Below are 19,578 nucleotides of genomic sequence, written 5' to 3' on the forward strand. Positions count from 1 at the left end.
CAATACAGTGGGTAGAGTGCTTGTCTTGCTCACAATCAACCTGTGTTCCATCCTTGGCACTGGTATGGTACCCCAAGTCCACCAGAACTATTTCCTAAGTGCAGAGCCAAGAGGAAACTCTAAGAACAGCCTGATTTGGCCCCAAAACCATAAAAAAAGGAACTCTCATTCACTATTGGTGGGAATGGTCTCATTTCCCATGGAAAATAGTATGAAGATTTCTCCAAAAATATAAGAATAGGACTCTTACATGACCCAATGATTCTACTTCTTGGCATCTACTCCAAAACACAAAAACATTAATTTGGAATGACAGATGCACACCTATGTTCATTGCATCACTTAATACAATAGCCAGGATATGAAAAGAACAGACTGTGTAGATAAAGAAGTTGTGGTGTGTGTGTGTTTCATAGTACATATATGTATATATATGTATATATATGTATATACATATATGTATATATATGTATATACATATATGTATATATATGTACTATGAAACACAATAGGTCATAAGATGAGATCATGCAATTCATCGCAACTTGGATGGAATTGGAGAGTGTTGTGGCGAGGTTGTTAGAAGGGAAAGGAGAAATACCACATGTTCACAATTCACCTGTGGTATAGAATAATAATAAAAGGGAATGGAAGGTATCAAAATCGGGCAAACCTTTGACCCTAGATAACAGAAATGAGAATGCCAAGGAATGAGTGGGAGAGAATGGAGAGAGGATAGGTAATACGAGCACTGTCCAGGAGCCTTGGACACTTGTAGGTAACTTTATACAACAAAGCCATAAGACCCAACGCTATTATAAACATGTAACCCAAAATAAAATAATCACACTGAAAAATGAGTTTACTAAGGAGGTCATATGGAAAGTGGGAGGAAACTGTGGATCACTGGTGTAAGGATGCTGATACTAGTAGTGGGCTTGGAACTGAATCATTGTATGCTTTATTTATTTATTTTTGGTGGTCAGGTTTAATTTCTCTAAGTTATTGAATCACTGTGAAATACAGTTACACGTTACAAAGTTGTTTATGATTAAATTTCAGTCAGACTAGGAAGCATAAAAGAAACTGCATGCTTTAAATTATTTTTTATGTTATGGGACCACTTGAGTTTATGCTCAGGGTCCATGCTTTGCGGTGCTCATGGGATCATACGTGGTACTGGGATTTGAGCAAGTAAAATAAAATTCAAGTAAGGGACTGAAATAGTACAGGGTTAAGGTGTTTGCCTTGCATTGAACCTGGATCCCAGATTCAATCCTGGTCCCTTGCATAACTGTTGGGAATGATACCTAAGCACAGAGTCAGTATTAGACCCTGAACACCACTGGGTGTGGCCCAACTGCCCTCCCACAAAATTGAAACAGATATACAGAGCAAGAAATTGAAGTTTTTTGCTTCACTCCCCAGAATTTATCATGTTCTTTCTTAGTGTTTCTATTTCTGCTAGTAATGCTATTAGACAGTTATTTGAGAACAGGAGGTATATAGGGGAGTCAACTTTATTCCCCTAAAATAGGAATTAGATGAAGAGAGAACTCAGTAGCAGGCATGGCATGTATGGGATTCTGAGTTTGACTTCCAGCACCACAAACAGATATTAACAAACAACTGTGGGAGCCAGAAAGATAACACAACAGGTAAGGTGCTGGCATTCTATGCAGCTGACCTAATTTGATCTCTGGCACTGCATAAGGTCCCCTGAGCACAGCCCAAGCTGGTGTAGCTAAAAACCAACACCCCCCCAAAAAAAATTGCTAAAAGAATCTATTTAAAACCCCTGTAGCCTGTACACATTAAGTTTTTAAATGAAGGTTAAGAGGGTCTGTTCAAGTTTCCCCCCACTCCCTGGGGGAGGAGGGTGACTGGTAAAGACATGTCAAACACTTCCTCTCCTCCCACCATCATTAAAGAACAAAAAAGCATCTACCTCTAGGTATATGAAGCGTCTGGTTTGTTTTAGCAGGGTTTCAGAAGGAAATGACTTTTCTCTGAAATTGTAGACGCCCAACCCAGCTGCAGTATTGTTAGACCTCAGGGTAAACAGGAAGCTTCCTGCCTTCAGCCCTTCATGTCCCTCTCCCAGACTATTAATGACTGTTAGTAGGATGGTAAAAGGACAGCTGCTGGCCATAAAAATCAGCCTATTCCTTAGATCCTTAAAGAACAGCAACTAGATCCTTCCAAGGTCAGAGAGAAAAATGTCTTTCATAGGTCACACCAGGTATATTCACCGAGCTGTTCTATGATGAACACTAACTATAATGCCTTAGCAGAATACAAGTGATTAAGTAATTATAGTTAAGAAGACAGGGTTCCCATTTAGGGTGTTTCTGATCTTTAAAATCTTGTTTCTGGGGTGAAGGAATCTTTTGTGAGGGTTAACATTTTTTTTTTTTTTGGTCACACCCAGCATTGCTTAGAGGTTACTCCTAGATCTCTGCTCAGGGATCTCTCTTAGCAGGGCTGGGGGGATCAGGTGGGGTGCTGGGGATTGAGACCAGGTTAGCTGTGTGGCCTTACCCACTGTACTATTACTCCAGTTCTGGGTTAAGATAAATGTTGTCAGGGTGAAAATCACTTCTTCCCCTGGAGAATTAAGTAGCCTCTTCCAGCAGAGAAATAAATAGTCTGGGTTATCTCCCCGCAAAAAGGAGAATCCATGATAGCAAAAGATCCCGAGCTCCTAACTCTGCAGTAAAAAGTGAAACAGGGCTTACACTATTCCTGCACAGAAAGTAGCAGCGTTTGCAGCTGTTGGTGAGGAGGGAGGGAATAGTCTCTGCCAACTGGAAGGACACTAGGGCAGGGGTGATCATCTTTTGCCAATAAGGGCACTTGGGTGTCTTGGCAGAAGGCAGAGGGCTGCCCCAATCTGTGTGTACATTTTCAGAAGCATTTGACTCGGGACCAAATTCTCTCAGCTGTGCTAAAGCTGGGATGATGGCTGGGAAATGTTTATTGGCCAAGCTGGCTAGAAGCTCCAACAGAGGGTGCTGGGGCTCAGCCAGGAGCTTCCCCTCAGCTGGCAAGTTTAGCTTTCTGTCATGGTCAGAGGGAGTGTGTCAAAATTCCAATTCTTGGGCTCTCCAGAAACTGCTTATGATTACTCATCTATTTTTAAGTTTCTGCTTACAAGATTTTTTTTGCTCAAATGGGATGGGTAGTAATGATGCAGAGCTTTTTACCTAGCTTAAAGAATGAACAAAAATAGCTCAGCCAGGGTCAACAATTTTACAATTACAGTGACAAGTTATAACCAAAGGGGCCAAGAATATACTTTCATTCAACCTTGTGCTTATCTACAATTTATCAACTTATACTACCATGTTACTCATGGCTCCTCTACCAACCAACCAAGCATAGACACTGAAAGGGCAAGAAAACTAGTCACCAATTTGACCATTCAGCTGCCTAGAACAGGTTTACTTATGCAGACAAAGACGTATTTGCCAGGCGTATTGTTTTCTTTCAGTCAAAGGAAAGGTCATCTTTTCATTTCTTTTCTTTCTTTCCTTTCTCTCTTTCTAATTAAGGGGTGATCTTTGTTCTGCTCAATAATCCCTCCTGGCAGGCTCAGGGGCATGGGGGACCACAAGGGATGCAGGGGATCAAACCCAGGTTGGCCTCATGCGAAGCAAATGCTCTACCCACTTTACTATCTCTCTGGCCCAAGGAAAGGTTACTTTTCATTTCTCAATGTTGGAGTGTCATGGGGGAGTTTCTTCAAACTGCTGAAAGTAGGAAACAGGGTATTTCTTCCAAAAATCACAAATTAGAACACCCCCTTGTGTTTCAGTTGAAATAATTCTGATAAAACAGCTCTTAAAGATCTTGGGGTCAGAGTGATAGCACAGAGGGTTGGGCGTTTGCCTTGCATGTGGCTGCCTGGGTTCGATCCCTGGTAACCCATATGGTCCCCCAAGCACTACCAGGAGTGATTCCTGAGTGCAGAGCCAGGACTAAACCCTGATCATCGCCGGATGTGACCCCAATCCCAAAACAACAACAAAAACAGCTCTTAAAGATCTTGTGGGTTATAGATTAAAGAGAGTGCAGTGGTAAGGCACTTGCTCTTCATATGGCTGATCCCAGTTCAATCTCCAGGCCTATATCTGGTCCACTAAGCACTGCCAGAAGTAGCCCATGAGTAAAGCCAGATGTTTGGGGTGGGAGATCCCCAAGGAAAAATATTTTACAGCTCAAAGGGAACTATAATAGATTATTTGGTTCATCACAATTATTTTTCTCCCACTGGTGATAAGGGAAGAAACCTAAAGGTAAGCATCTTACCCTTGTACTTCTGTGGTTCCTAATTTGGGGCTTTTGGGTCACACCCAGAGGTGTTTAGGGGCTATTTCTGGCTCTGTGCTCAGGACTCATCCCTGAAAGTTCATGTACAGTACTGAGAGGATAGAACCAGCAATGGTTTCATTGTAAGACAAATACCTTAACACATGTACTATCTCTCTGGCGCTGGACTATGCTTAGATAGGAAATTCATTGAATGTGTAAAAAAAATTAATTTGCATATATTTGTAAGCTTCCTCATATGTAATAAACAAATAAAACACATTGAAAAATCATGATGAACAGTTCCACTTAGAAAAGATGGCTCCGTTTTATTTACTACAGCTACACCAGTACACTGATTGGGGTCTGCCACCTACTACTAATCTGTTAGCCTATAGCCTTTGAAGAAATAAACATTTTTCATTTAAATAATTTACCTCTGGGGCTGGAGGAATAGTACAGGATAGGGTACTTGCCCTGCATGAGGTCAACCAGGGTTCAATTCCTGGCACCACAGATGGTCCCCTGAGCACCGCCAGGAGTGATCCCTGAGTGTAAGCCAGGCCTAAAATCTTATCACTGCCATGTGTGGCCCCAAAACAAAAACAAACAAAATTTACCTTTAAATTTATACGTGACTCAGTGGTATATGCAATGCTTAGTTGATGAAACAGATCCAGGTATCCTTCAGACTTGGAAAAATACTTTTTCACTTAGAAAATAGTTACTACTCGAGAATTTTCCCACAGTATCAGGGTTCTCCAGTGGCTCACAGTGCTTCGATTTTTTTTTTTTTGGCTGAGAAGGAGGGTCCTTCCAACCAGTGTTTGGGGCAAAAACCCTAATGCCCACCACCCCCCCACCTTCCCTGGTGACACTCAGCCAACCAGGCCAAACAATGAGATGTTGGAAATCTGGCAATGACTATTCAGGCCCAGCAGTACTGAGGACCACCGAGGCTACACTAAGTGGTTCCTGGGGGTAGTATTGAAGATGAAACTCAGGACATTACACATGCAAGGCATGTGTGTGTCCCAACCCCTGAGTTATCTCCTTGACTCAATATTTATCCCACTCTTAATTAACCTACAAAGGTGGCGGGAGGTTTTAATGGACTGAGTAGAGGTCCCAGGGTGGTATACAGAGGCTCCTTGTATATTTGTACATTTGGACCCTGGATTAAGTCTATTTCAAACCTGTCTTCTAAAACTCCAGGTCACGTCCAAGGTAAAAAGTTGCAATGCAGGAGTAGTCCCAGGAACCAGTAAGCCAGGAAGTAGCCTAGAATGCATCGTGTGACTAGAGAACAGGTTTTCCAGTTGTACAAAAGTCCCATGATAGAATTTCTGGTGACCTTTTGTTCTGGTGGGGAGTCCCTGGCAAAAGACTTCCAAGGCATGGTCTCTAGGGATTTCAGCAGTGGTTCTTGATCCTGAAGCAAGTGAGCTGGAAACCAGTATACAATAGGAGTGGAGGAGCACAAAAACCTGGTGAGAACCTGGAAATAAAAGGGGGTAGAAGAAATCCACAGATTATTGCAATGCCACAGCATCAAATGCAATGTCACAGCACATAATTGGGCCAACTTAAGGATTTCCTATTGCTGAGCGAACTATATCCCCAAACTAGAAACTTATTACACTGGCAAAGAAATTCAACAGAAAACAAGCCAGAAGACTTCAATGTTACATATAAATACAGTAGTCATACCCCAAATTGGCCAATTTATATTAAAACTCAACGGGATCTAATTTTAGCCCAGGTTCTGGTCTTTAAACTCAAGGAGGTGAAGGGCAGCTTTGGGAACCTGAAGTGTCTCCCTCATCTCATTGTTATAGCAAAGCAGAGAAAAAGGGGCCAAGGGATCACATTTTCTCTCCTCTGATAATCAAAGCCAAGTTTCCAGTTGGTCTCCTTCATCTAACCTGCAGACTCCAAGTTTTGCTGGCACTCTCTCTACTGGCTAATCTAGCTACAAATACAAAATGTTACTTTCTATTTCCCCTGTGCCTTTTATTCATACAGCTCAGAAAACTTTACAAACAGCCATTGTGGGACTCCAAGAGGCAGAAACTGTTAAGAAATGGCTAGCAAGGGGACAAAAAGACTTCCCTGAGGTTATGCTGAAACTGGGACCACAGCCAGGAACAACAAAAAAAAATCAAGGATATGATCAAATCCTTCCTATTCCTCTCTATTCCCACCACCACCCAAACACTGCATAAGACATATCTGAACTGAACACCTGAACTGAACACCTGCTAGAGTTCAGAATACCTCAAAAGCCAACATTCAAGTAGACCTTATGGGTATAACTATATATTAGGGAAGGCCCAGGAATTCTCCTCAGAGCTTATTTCTATGTCTTTCTGTTTTTGGGGCCAAACCCTCTGGTGCTAGGGAGCAGCTGTGTGATGCTGAAGGGACAAAGGTCAAACCTGGGGCTCCTGTATGCAGAACATGTATTCCAGTCCTTTGAGATATCTCCCTGGTACCTTATTCCTGTATCTTTAGCTTGTTTTTTGGCCACAACCAGAGATGTTCAGGTTATTCCTGGCTCTGCAATCAGGGATGACTCCTGGCAGTGCTTGGATGATCATACGGGATATCAAGGAACCTAGGTCAGCCGTGTGCAAGGGAAGTGCCCTTACCCGCACTGTATGATTGCTCTAGCCCATTATCTTAAGTCAAATCTCTTCATTTCACAATTCTCAGTATTCTTCCTCTGCTTCTGAATTCCTTAATCTCTTCAGGATCCAATTTAAGTAAGATGCTTTCCTTAACTCTGCCAGGACTTTTTCCCCTCTAAGTTTCTGCAATAATTTATCTCAAAACAGCAACACCTTTTCCATTCCATTGTATTACTTTTCATTTTTCGGGGGTGCTCAGGATCAAATCCAGGAGTTCACACATGTAAGACATATACTCTACCACTGAGCCACATTCCCATACCTCACTAGACAGTAGTCTAATCTGTTAAATGTCTGTCTCCCCATTTCTACCAAGAGACTTATAGGGAAGCAATATTACTTTTTGGTTTATTTTGGGGCTTCATTTGGAGGTACAAGGGGCCTATTCTCATTCAGTGGGTACTAATGGTGCTAGGGGGGGAACCATGCAGAGTCAGGGATTGATCAGGGCTCCCACGTGCAACACATGTCCATCAGCCCAAGCAATCTTACCTTTTTTTTGTTTAGGGGGACACACCCAGTTGGGTTGAAGGGTTAACTCCTAACTCTGTACTCAGGGGACACTCTAGGCAGGGCTCAGGGGGACTGTATGTACTACTGGGGATGGAAACCTAGGCTGGCTGTGTGTTAGCTGGCTATGTCTTACCCACTTGGCTTTCTCTCTGGCCCCACAAAATTATCTTATTTTGTTCCATCCTTAATATATAGTTTGGCCCAAGATCCAGTACAAAAAGAGACCCCAAATAATTATCAAATAAATGAATTAGGTACAGATTACTCAAATAAAAGAAGTTAACTATCATTTCTGTCTCTGACCAACTATTTGCTTATACTTACACCCTAATCCCAGCCAGGAATCTACCTCACCTGAACATGCATGCACAAACTGCCAAATAGCAGCAGAGCTGCTGCATGGACGATGTACACAAACACTCCAGGACTGAGGAATCCAGTATAAGACTTCTCTAGAGTTTTAGTGATCTTGCTCCTTCTCATCCCAAGTGTAAGGCAAAGCCAAGGATGGGCAGTCACAAAGGTCCAAGTAGCCCAGGCAACCAGCACAGCTACTGGTGTAGCCAGTAAAAAGTTGGGCACCTGCTTGAGCTCATAGTATCTTAGAAAACCAACATTCCAGTAGATATCCTGAATGTAGCTGTATATTAGAGGAAGGTCCCAGGAGCACCAAGGCGGCTCTTTTCCATTGGTGATTCTGTAGCCCTTGTCCAGAGCTAACTGTAGTAAGGGCTGAGGAATAGGGCGGGCTGAGCCTGGCAGACAGAACTGGGTAAAGGCATAATACTGAAAGAGGACAAAAGGAAGTCCAAGTGTGAGCAATGAAAGGAACACAGAGCCCATCAGCTTTAAGAGCTCTCTCACAGGATTTAGCACCATGAGAGAAGAGAAAAAGCTGCGGCACTGAGAATGCATGAGAAAACCAATGTTAACCAGTCCATTGGAGCGAACACCAGTAGCAAGAGCAAAGAGGAGCCCGCTGGTCCAGCTTCGACCCCTCTCCAGCTGCCCCATGGCACTGAATGTCAGGAGAGCAAACAAAGCTTCTGAGTAACCAGCAGTCAGAAAGACATTGGCAGGACTGAGGCAAAAGAGCAATGCTCCATGAAAGGCCTGCTGAGGACAGTGCAAAACCAAACAACCCAGGTCATGAAGAGCGACTGTAGCCAGAACTGAGAACAAGGAATTGAGCAATGCTACTGAGATCAACAGGCAACTCCGTAGGCTCAGTAACCCCCACAGGGGTCGCAACAGTTCAGTCCCCGCCAAGAGGACCAGAGGGAAACCAGGGAAGAAGGCAAAGTTGTGCTCATACAGGTAGCCATGTTCGGCAATGAACAAAAAGTGTTCAGCATCCCAGTGAGACAGGCCACCCAGCAGAAATTCCACAATTTGGTCCAGAGGGCCTGAGGTGGTGAGGCGAGGAGGAGAAAAAGCTTCTGCATGATGATCTGGGATGATGGCATTGAAGAGAGCCTGTGGGATGAAGGAAAACTAGGATTTTGATTGAACAATTGTAAGAAAGTATATCCACTTAATCAAAAACAGAAACAGGTGGGGAGGTAGGGAAATAGGACTTCATTTTTGTTAGGTTTGAGTTGGACATTCCAATATAGGCATCAGCTTAAAAATGAGATATGAGTCTATGGGAAAAAGAGCCATCAGATGTGAAGATATAAATTAAGAGTTTGAAGTAGATGGGTAGTAAACTTAAAGGTATGTGACTGGGCTAGAGTGACAGTACAGTGGGTAGGGCGCTTGCCTTGCACGTGGCTGACCTGGGTTCAATCTCTGTCATCCCATATGGTTCCCTGCGCACCATCAGGAGTAATTCCTGAGTGCAGAGCCAGGTGTGACCCAAAAAGCCAAAATAAATTTAAAAAAAGGTGTGAGACTAAACAAAATTACCCATGAAGGAAGTGTAGCTAAAGAAAGAAGAAATCTTAGGACTGGGCCCTGAACACATTAACCTTTAGCAGTATGAAAGAGGGAAAGGATCCAACAAAGAAAATAAAGAAGCGATTGTTAGCCAGACAGGGGGAAACCAGGAAATTGTGTTAAAGAATCGAGTAAAGAAGTAAAGAAGGGGTCCCTAAGAGACAGTACAGGAGTTAAGGTACTTACCTTGCATATGGACAACTTCAGTTTAAACCCTGGCACTGCATATGATTCCCTAACTACCCTAATGGCCACTCCTGAGCACAGATACAGAAATAACCCCTGAGCACTGCAGGATATGTGAGGGAGGGGGGAGACAGAGAGAAAAAGGGGGTAGGGGGAGAGGGAGAGTTAGAGAGATAAAGAGATAAAGACAGAGAGAGACAGAGAGACAGAGACAGAGAGACAGAGAGAGACAGTGACAGAGATATTGATTCTGTTAAATGCTGTTCATAGGTGAAGCAAGATGACTGAAACTGACCACAGGATGTAGTATGTAAAGGTTACTGGTAATTTTGACAAGAGCTGTAAAGGCACAAAGAGTATGTGCAGACCGAGCTCAGTAGAGAAGGGTAAGAGAAGGAAGACAATATAGAGACATCTATTTGTTTTTGTTTTGTTTTTGGACTACACTTTTGGCAGTGCTCAGGGGTTATTCCTGGTTCTGCACTCAGGAATTACTCCTGGCCTGCTAGGGGAACCATATGGGATGTTGGGGATTGAACCCAGGTTGGCCAAATGCAAAGCTAATGCTCCTCCCGCTGTACTATTTACACAAGTTTTGCCACAAAGAGGAAAATAGGAAGTGGGTAAAAGGTGACCAATAATCAGGATCAAGAAATATCTTTTTTTCCCAATGTTGGGGTACTTACAAATACAAGGCAAATACTCTACCACTGAGCTATATCCCTGGCCCCAAATCTTGTTTGTTTGTTTTTTTTAGCTTTTTGGGTCATACCTGGTGATGCACAGGGGTTACTCCTGGCTCTGCACTCAGGAATTACTCCTAGTGATGCTCAGGGGACCATATGGGATGCTGGGAACAGAACCCAGGTTGGCCGTGTGCAAGGCATATGCCCTACCCGCTGTGCTATCACTCCAGCCCCTAAATCTTGCTTTTTTTAATGGTGGAAGATAAATATTTGCTAATGAAAATAATCATGAAAAGGAAACACTGGTATATGCAGGAGAGGGAACAATTATTAAGCAGGCGAAAGGACAGCATCTACTATATAGGTAAAGGAGCTCGTTCAGAGTCGAGTATAGACAGTTCACACATTTAGTTTGAGGAACAGGGGTGCAGACATAATATGCTGACGGATAGAGTGGGACATGTGAGAGGCTGCTTCTGACCATTACTTTTCTGAATTTTCACTAAAGAATGCAAGCTGGAAAAAAGGTGCATGAGGTAGGAAAAAGGAAGATGTATGAAAGGTCAGCAGGTCACGGGTATAACTGGGTATAACTGAAGTATAGCGTTTGCCTTACAGTGTGAGACCCTGTGTTTACTTCCCAGTATTACAAAAGTAAGTTAGCAGTCATGTAATTCATGAAATGGGGTGTGCACTAGAATCACCTGGGGAGTTTAAAAAATACAGATGAATTGGGCCAAAGAAATAATACAGAGGATAGAGTATTAACTTGCCACGTACTTAGCTGACAAGAAGAAAGAAGAGGGAAGAAGGAATAAGGGAGGAGGAAAAGGAGGGACAGTGAAATGATGTAGTCAATTAATCCTAAATCCTGAAGATATAGAAGACTTATAGAGGGAATGAGTTGGAAAGATAGGATACCAGAAAGATGCATCCTTTATTATCACTGAAACCATCAAGAAATCAACATTAGTGTTAGGAAGAGTATCAATTTATCAGGAACTCAAGTCTTCAATAAAAACAAACACAGGGGCTGGAGTGATAGCACAGCGGGTAGGGCGTTTGCCTTGCATGCGGCCGACCCGGGTTCGATTCCCAGCATCCCATATGGTCCCCCAGCACCGCCAGGAGTAATTCCTGAGTGCAGAGCCAGGAATAACCCCTGTGCATCGCTGGGTGTGACCCGAAAAAGCAAAAATAAAATAAAATAAAATAAAAAAATAAAAACAAACACAATACAGTGGATAGGGCACTTGCCTTGTATATGGCTGACTTGGGTTTAATCTCTGGTATTACATATGGTTCCCTGAGCCTGCCAGGAGTGATTCCTTAGTGCAGAGCCAGGAGTAATCCCTGAGCAACACGAGTTTGGCCCCTCCAGAAAACTAAACCAAACTAAAACCCAAACCCAAAACAAAAACAAAATGGGAGGGAGCAGAGCCATAGTATGGGGTTTCAAGCACTTGCCTTGATGTGGCAACCCTGCTTTGGTCCCCCTAAAACCATCAAGAGTGACCCCTGAGCAGACAGTCTTAAGTCTTAAGTACTACCGGAGTGCCACCCAAAACAAAAAAAAAAAGAAAAAGTCTTCAAGGAATGAATTTCAATAACAGAAAATAGCAAACATGATCTAACTGGTGATATAATATGATGGTATCAGCTCTAAGACTAGAAGTCAAGACATAGAGGTAGAGGAAGAAATAATTAAATTTTATTTATTTATTTATTTTTGCTTTTTGGGTCACATCTGGTGATGCTCAGGGGACCATATGGGATGCTGGGAATCGAACCTGGGTTGGCTGTGTGCAAGGCAAATGCCCTACCTGCTGTGCTATCGCTCCAGCCCCGAGGAAGAAATGATTAAATAGCATTGTTAGGTACCTTTTTGTTTTATTAGATTGTCAATTGCTTGAAGATTATCACTTTTTATAGCCAATGCCTTTTCATAGCACAGTTCTTAGACAAGATAGTAAAATTAATAAAATTTCAGTAGCTGAGTGAACATACTTATTTTCTTGCAGAGGAAACATACTTGTTTTCAAATTATCACACGACCTAGAACCCATTTTTCTGATTTCCTAACACAGATGTTGATTCACACATTGGTCTATCGGTTCTGTCAATCATTCCATTGATGCTAGTTCAAAACCATGCTGTTTTGTGTGTATGTAAGCGCACGTGCGCACGTGCACACCTGGCCATGCTTAGGACTGAACCTGGCTCTGTGCTCAGGGATCAGTCCTGGTGGTGCTCAGGGGACCATATATGATACCAGGGAATCACACTGGGGTAGACTTATGTAAGGCAAGCTTTAACCCCTGGACTATCTTTCTGGTTCTATAAATCTATATATTTTTAAACTATTTTTTGTTTGTTTGTTTGTTTGTTTTGGGGCCACACTCAGCTGTGGTCAGGGCTTACTCCTGGTTCTGTACTCAAGAATCACTCCTAACAGGGCACAGGGGACTGTGCACAGTATCAGGGATGGAACCTGGGTTAGCCTATGCCTGTATTATATCCTCAAACCGAATATAACCCTATTTTAAAGGCTCCTTCTCTTGATCAGTTACTTTATCGGGACTTTTGGAGGGGGAGGGCAGTCTCCCAAGCAGTGTTCAGAAGGTCTAGGAACTCTTCCAAGTGATTCACAGCAAACTAGGCCAGCGGTTCAATACAAGGGCTTGAGGATATAGTGCTGCTTGGGTCTGGCAATGCTGGCTGTGTGCAAGGCAAATGCCCTACCTGCTGTGCTATCGCTGGAGATTATTCCCAAACCACTCCACTGGTATGTAGGAGCCTCTAGGGTAGTGGTTACACCTGCTTCCAGGTGTTACACCTCTTTCTGGGATGGGCTCAAGGGTCACACCAGATGATGCTCAGGAAACTACATGATACCAGAGATGACTAGAGTTGGCCACAGGCAAGACAAACACCTTTAATCCCTGTACTCTCTAGTTCCTAGGCAACTCATTTTTTTAATTTACTTTTTACTTTTTTCTTTTTGGGTCACACCCAGCGATGCAGAAGGGTCACTCCTGGCTCTGCACTCAGGAATTAACCCTGGCGGTGCTCAGGGGACCATATGGGATGCTGGGAATTGAAACTGGGTCGGTCATGTGCAAGGCAAACGCCCTACCCGCTGTGCTATCACTCCGGTCCATTACTTTTTAATTTTTAAAATCTTTTTTATTATGCCAATTCAAACAGGTAAAGAATAAAGAGAGGAGTCTCAGTCACAGATAATAGTCTCCAAGTTGAAACACTTTTTTTTTTTTGTCACACCCAGCGATGCACAGGGATTACTCCTGGCTCTGCACTCAGGATTACTCTTGGCGGTGCTGGGGGACCATATGGGATGCTGGGAATCGAACTCAGGTCGGCTGTGTGCAAGGCAAACGCCCTACCCACTGTGCTATTGCTCCAGCCCCCTAGTTTAAACACTTTTAACCTGGTCCCCAACAGAGACTGGTAGACCTTATATGGTGCTGGCAGGAGAAAAGGAAAGGTTCCCACAAAGGAACCAAAATATAAACCTCAGACAATTTTGTTTTTCATAAAAGCTGCATAGAATTTTGGTAAGATTACTCAGGATGGTGATTACATTCAATAGTACATACTGATGAAACTACTAAGCACCAGACACTACTAAACATGAGATATCATTTGTATATGTGAGAAATTTGATAAAATATATATCAAGAGAAATCTTGGAGAGGGGAGGAGTTGCAAAAGGACAAATGTATTATGAGGGGTTGTGTGTAGGTAAGGCAGCAAGAGGAGACACCCGAGAAATGTAGATAATATATACAAAATGATATACAGCTAGTCTCAGGGCTGTGCCACCTGTCAACTGACAAAATATTCCGTTTCCTGGGAGAGAGAGCCAGGACAAAGCTTCGAGCTTTGGACATCCCAACATCTTTGACTATAGAACATTATGATCTATTAGAACAACTACTAGCACGTAAGTTATAACTGTTCATTCTTTTAACTGCTATGTTACCATGGGGAAGTAATTTAACCTTTCTGGTTTCTCTGCTGCTGATTATATATAAAAGATGAGATTAATAGATCACTTCTAAGGGTCCTGTCCACTTTTCAGCTTAAAAAATCTACATCTCTATGGAAGGGTACAATTGGGAGAAGGAAAGAGATGGTATTACTCTTAGCACCTAGCCCTGTCATGTGGCAATGACACACATGTTCAGGACAAAGGATCAGATACTAACCTGTAACACCAGAGTCAGGACACGGCAGCTGATCGCAAACCTCAGCACCTCTTTCTGGGATGGGTTCAGGGGCCACATCATCGCCTCACCAGGAGTTCAGAGATACCGTTACCAAGGTTTAACTCACTCAGGCTTCTAAATTCCAAAACCCAAAGAGAAAATATCACATGAATGAAAATAAATTCTTGGAAGCATTTGAATTCACAGGAGATTTTTTCCATATTACTATGGCAAATTCACCTACCTGCTCAGATGAGGGAAGATCATTTTTTTCCTTACTTTTGGGCCATACCCATCAGCACTCATGGCTCACTGCTCAAGAGTAGCTCCCAGCAGTGGTCAGGAGACAAGGCAGTGCCAAACTCTGGCCTCCTGCATGCACAACTAGTACTCAGCCTATTGAAGTATGTTCCTGGTCTAGGAAAAGCATCTTGGTGGCAGGTATGACCACTTAGTATCACTTTGAAGCACTGAATTCTCAAGGAAAAGTTCCACACAGAAAGGCATAAAGTTGGAAAGCTAAGTTCACAGGAAATCTTTAAAAGCTTGTAATGGGGGGCCAGAGCAAAATGGCACAGTGAGTAGGGCACTTGGTTTTGCACATGGCCTATGCAGGTTCAGTCCCTAGCATCATATATGGTTCCCTGAGCTCTGCCAGAAGCTCTGAGCACCACTGGGTGTAGACAATGAATCTGTAATGGGATGGGGGCTGAAGAAAATATAGTGGGAACCACATGTACCTTGCCTGCAGCTGATTTCTGGTGCCACATATGGTCCCGAGTACTTCTAGGTGCTACTCCTGAGCACAGAGTCAGTAGCTCCTGAATATTGCTGGGTGTGGCTCAACTCCTATCCCCAAATTAAAAAATAACAGCCTATCATATGGGTCCAGAGTTGTGACTCAGTGGGTGCACTTGCCCTGTATATGTCGAGCACCACACTAAACCAACTGCCTGCCACCCAACCCCCAAAATTGCCTGTGGTATGGTCTTTATGCAGGTACCCCAGACCTGGCGTTCACTGAAAATTCAAGTAACATAGTAGGCAGGGTGTATGACTTGTACATGGCTGACCTGGGTTCAATTCCTGGTACAACATAAGGTCCTCTGAACCCCAGCAAGAGTGACCCCTAAGCCCAGCACCAGGAATAAGAACTGAGCACAACTCAGTGCCCGCCGCCCCAAAAAACAAAAACAAAAACTAAAAGACTCGATTCATCCTAGCTGTCACTTAAATTCTCATTTAGTCTTTCTTTCTCTTTTTTTCCTTTTTGGGTCATACTCGTTGATGAACAGGGGTTACTCCTGGCTTTGCACTCTGGAATTACTCCTGGCGGTGCTCAGGGGACCATATGGGATGCTGGGAAATGAACCCAGGTCGGCCACATGCAAGGCAAACACCCTACCCACTGTACTATCGCTCTAGCCCCTCATTTAGTCTTTCTGAACCTGTTTTTTGATTTGTTTTGCTTTTTGTTGTGATACTTAATGGTACTCAGGGTCTACTCCAACTTAGTACCTAGGGTGCTTGAGGAACCATGAGATGCCAGTGATAAAATCTGGGACTTGTATGTGCAAAACATGCATTCCACTTCTGAGCCATTTCCTCGGTCCTGATGCCTCAATTTGTTTCTGAGTCACATCCAATGGTGATCAGAGGTCATTCCTGTAAAGGGAACCATGGCACTCAAAGAGCAAACCAGGACTCCCAAATGCAAAGCCTATGCTCTAGTCCTTTGAAACTAGCTTTTTGACCCTTGAGCCTCAGTTGTCAATGCATAAAATGGGATCAGACTAGGTTCTGGGGATTTATTTGTGTGTGTGTGTGTGTGTGTGTGTGTGTGTGTGTGTGTGTGTGTGTGTGTGTGTGTGTGTGTGTGTGTGTGGTCCCTCCTACAGGCTGGTAGTTCAATGCAAGGGTCTGAGAATAATGTTCTGCTTTGGGCCCTATTGTGTCAGGGTTTACTCAGGCTATTTCAGTGGTGGTGGGAAGGGATCTTCAGGGCTGTTAACCAGTGATGTCTGGGGGACCCTGTGGTGCCAGGGATTGAACCAGAGTTAACCACATGTAATGCAAACACCTTAACCTCTGTACAACTGCATTGGTCCAGAATCAGACTGTTTTGTCTCACAAAACTGTCATGATGGATATGGGACTTAAGTGTGAAAAAGTAGTATCAAATCTATACTGAGGTTGCTATTATTTGCTGTGTGCCCTTTTCTTCTTGCCTAAAATAACAAACTAGATTCCAAACCAGTGTCCAAAAGCGGGCACTGAACTGAACTGGAAGACCATAATGTCTACATATGCAGTTCAGCTCTCTGATGTGTGTTTAGCTGGTTTCTTAAATTAAGTGGAGAAGGAAAAGAAAACCACCACTCAGCAGGACTTCAGCCAGCTCATATTGCTAAAACAAACTTAGGGGGAAGACAGAGTCAACTACTTGAGAAGAAAACTGTCATTTCCCCATCTCCTTCTTGGAATGGCAGCAATGTATAAACAATTTCAAGGCCATTCTAAGGCAAGGAATGCACTTTAAGGCAGAAAGAAAGAAAGAAAGAAAGAAAGAAAGAAAGAAAGAAAGAAAGAAAGAAAGAAAGAAAGAAAGAAAGAAAGAAAGAAAGAAAGGGAGAAAGAGGGAAAGGAAGGATGGAAAGAAGGAAGGAAGGAAGGAAGGAAGGAAGGAAGGAAGGAAGGAAGGAAGGAAGGAAGGAAGAAAAGAATTCCTTGAGCTAAGAAGCAGTTATGGTTCCCACAATATGTCAAAATGTCAGTCTGGGAAGCATCAGAGGAAGTTCACAGGTTTGGAGTGAAGAACTATTCTAAAGAAAAAGAAATATTTAAACAGAAATTTACAAGTAGGACTAAATTACTCTATTTTTTGGGGGGCCACATCCTGTGGTGCTTAGGGGTTACTCCTGGCTCTGCTCTCTTCAGCCCCTACTTTCCTTTTTAATGTCTATTCTGTTTCAAACCTTCAAGTACCACTTGTTTTAGAAATCTTTGCTCATTAGACTGTGACAGCCACTCATAATATTGTGCATGCCATCCTTATTACTAGTTTAAATTTGAGGGCAAGGCTTTGTCCATCTACAGGGGTCCAAATACACCCCTGGGGCCTAAAATATCAAATAAGCATTTTTAAGTCTGTGCTCTCTCTTTGAACCGAAGTGGTAAGAACAGATCACTGGCATGAACAACTCATTGGCTCTGGATAAAAAAAATATCTGATCCAAGTATTCCTCCCACCATATCTCACGCTAAGAGCAAGAGAACAAAATCAAGGAAGCCACAGAAAAATAAAATTTCTCAGGAAAAGGGGCGAGACTGGATAACAGAAACAGTATTCGTTCTTCAACACGAGGGGGCGACTGCTGCTTACTCATCAACCAGAAGCCTGGAGGAAGGGAGGGGCCACCCACGCCACCCTGATTTGCTCATCAAAATTCAGTTCAAAGACAAGCTTCTGAAAACCCCTGAGAGCTGCGGTAGTTTGTGAATCCACCCAACATTTCCAACATCTGACTCGCTGAACTGAGAAAAATCTTTGAAACAGGCAGCGACAATCTCACAGTTAAGCTCCTTCTCCGTCCTGGGGCAAATTCACTCTTCTTCCCTTCCCAGCCACATGCAGAAGTTGGGCGACAGAAAAACACGGAACCCACCTCGACCTCTTCGCCAGGTCTCCATTCTTCCTCTCCTGTCTCCAGAGTCAAACTCTAGCTTAGCGATCACAGGGAAGTTGCAGCCTACACCTACCTGACAAGGAAATCAAGTAAAAAAAAACAAAGCCAGTGAATTTTCCCCCTCAGCTAATTGCCAAGCTCCCTTCCCAGCCACCCCATTTGCGAAATCGAAATCACAGGCTCTCTGAACTGGCAGAGCTTACAGTGCAATGAGTTTTACTCTATTTTCCCGTGAGATAAATATGCTCCCGGTGAGATGAGTAATAAAAATCTCCCTGGTTTGAACTTCAGAGATCTCATTAGACCCTGCTAGGCCACTGTAATTACCATCGCCATTTTATGGGTGTGGAAACTGAGGCTCACTAGGGTCAAGTGGCACACTCAAGGTTATACTTAGAATGCAACTCAGTTTGGCGCCTGGAACTTCGCGGTGTGCCCAGCACATGGGTGAGGTAAAGGGGATGCGCGTCCTGGACCCCCCAATGCCTCCCAACTTGTCCCGTGTTTGTCCGGTGAGGGGCGCGCTCTTGCTGGGCCTGCTGACTGCGGAGGGCGGCGGCGAGGGCTCTGACAACTCCATTCTCTTTGGGTCATTTGGGAATGTTGGGGACTAAACCCGGGGCCACTGGGTAAAAATATAAACATCCTCGGTGGGATGGGGAAGTCGCTCTGAGCAGGGTCAACCGGGCCGCCTGCTGCCACCCGGGACAAGTAGGAAGCCCCTTCCAGTCCAGGAGGGAATGGGGACGCCTCAATTCCCCAGAGGGGCCAAGGACCAGCGACGACTCGCGAGGGGGTCGGGGAGAGGAAGGGGGAGGCCCGGCCTAGGGCCGGAAGGCAGGGGAGGGCGGAAGGCGGTAAAGGAAGAGGCGGCACCGGGAGGCCGCTATGGCGGAGGGGCGTGGTTCCCCGCTTCTCAGCAGCCTCAACTAATTTCCCCCGGTTTCCATTTGACGGCCTCCCTCCCTCTCCCTTCCCCGCCCCCCGAGCTCCAGGGATCCCAAACTGGCGCCGGCTCCACAGCACCGGCCCGTCTCCACGTCCCAGGCGGGGTCCGAACCTCAATTCCTTCATCCGGGGCTCAGGGCGGCCCGCGCCTGCGCACTGGCGCCGTGGAGGTGGCCCCGCCCCGCTCCTGCCCAGACTCGGGGCTGCCCCGCCCCCTCCCTGGCGGCCATGTTGACTCCGGGCGAGCGGGGCGAGCACTGCACACCCCGCGGACTCCGCGCCCTTCCGCCCTCGGTGACACCTGAAGAGTTCCCACTCGCGCTTCGTGTTCCTCGTGCCCCGCCTGAAGTTAGCCCATCAGGGCTGCTGTCCCAGAGCCGGTGCTCTTGGC

At 44.4% G+C, this 19,578-nt stretch overlaps 1 protein-coding gene across 4 annotated transcripts; it reads right to left on the bottom strand.

The window, feature by feature from the left end:
- Positions 1–536: 536 nt before the first annotated feature.
- Positions 537–19,333, bottom strand: PIGV (phosphatidylinositol glycan anchor biosynthesis class V). 4 transcript variants are annotated; one of them, XM_004603477.2, is made up of 5 exons: positions 19,300–19,333; positions 18,219–18,312; positions 14,554–14,688; positions 7,869–8,990; positions 537–5,809 (listed from the first exon to the last, which is right to left on the bottom strand). In XM_004603477.2, the coding sequence occupies exons 3-5, from the start codon at positions 14,632–14,634 to the stop codon at positions 5,528–5,530; spliced, it is 1,485 nt and encodes a 494-aa protein (XP_004603534.2). In that variant the 5' UTR covers positions 14,635–14,688; positions 18,219–18,312; positions 19,300–19,333; the 3' UTR covers positions 537–5,527. The 4 variants fall into 4 exon arrangements, with proteins under 4 accessions (XP_004603534.2, XP_054996697.1, XP_054996696.1 ...); XM_055140722.1 differs by lacking the exon at positions 19,300–19,333 and adding an exon at positions 18,567–19,291; XM_055140721.1 differs by lacking the exon at positions 19,300–19,333 and adding an exon at positions 18,443–19,291.
- Positions 19,334–19,578: the final 245 nt, after the last annotated feature.

The sequence above is a fragment of the Sorex araneus genome, chromosome 5 (assembly GCF_027595985.1).
Source record: "Sorex araneus isolate mSorAra2 chromosome 5, mSorAra2.pri, whole genome shotgun sequence".
Lineage (NCBI taxonomy): Eukaryota > Metazoa > Chordata > Mammalia > Eulipotyphla > Soricidae > Sorex > Sorex araneus.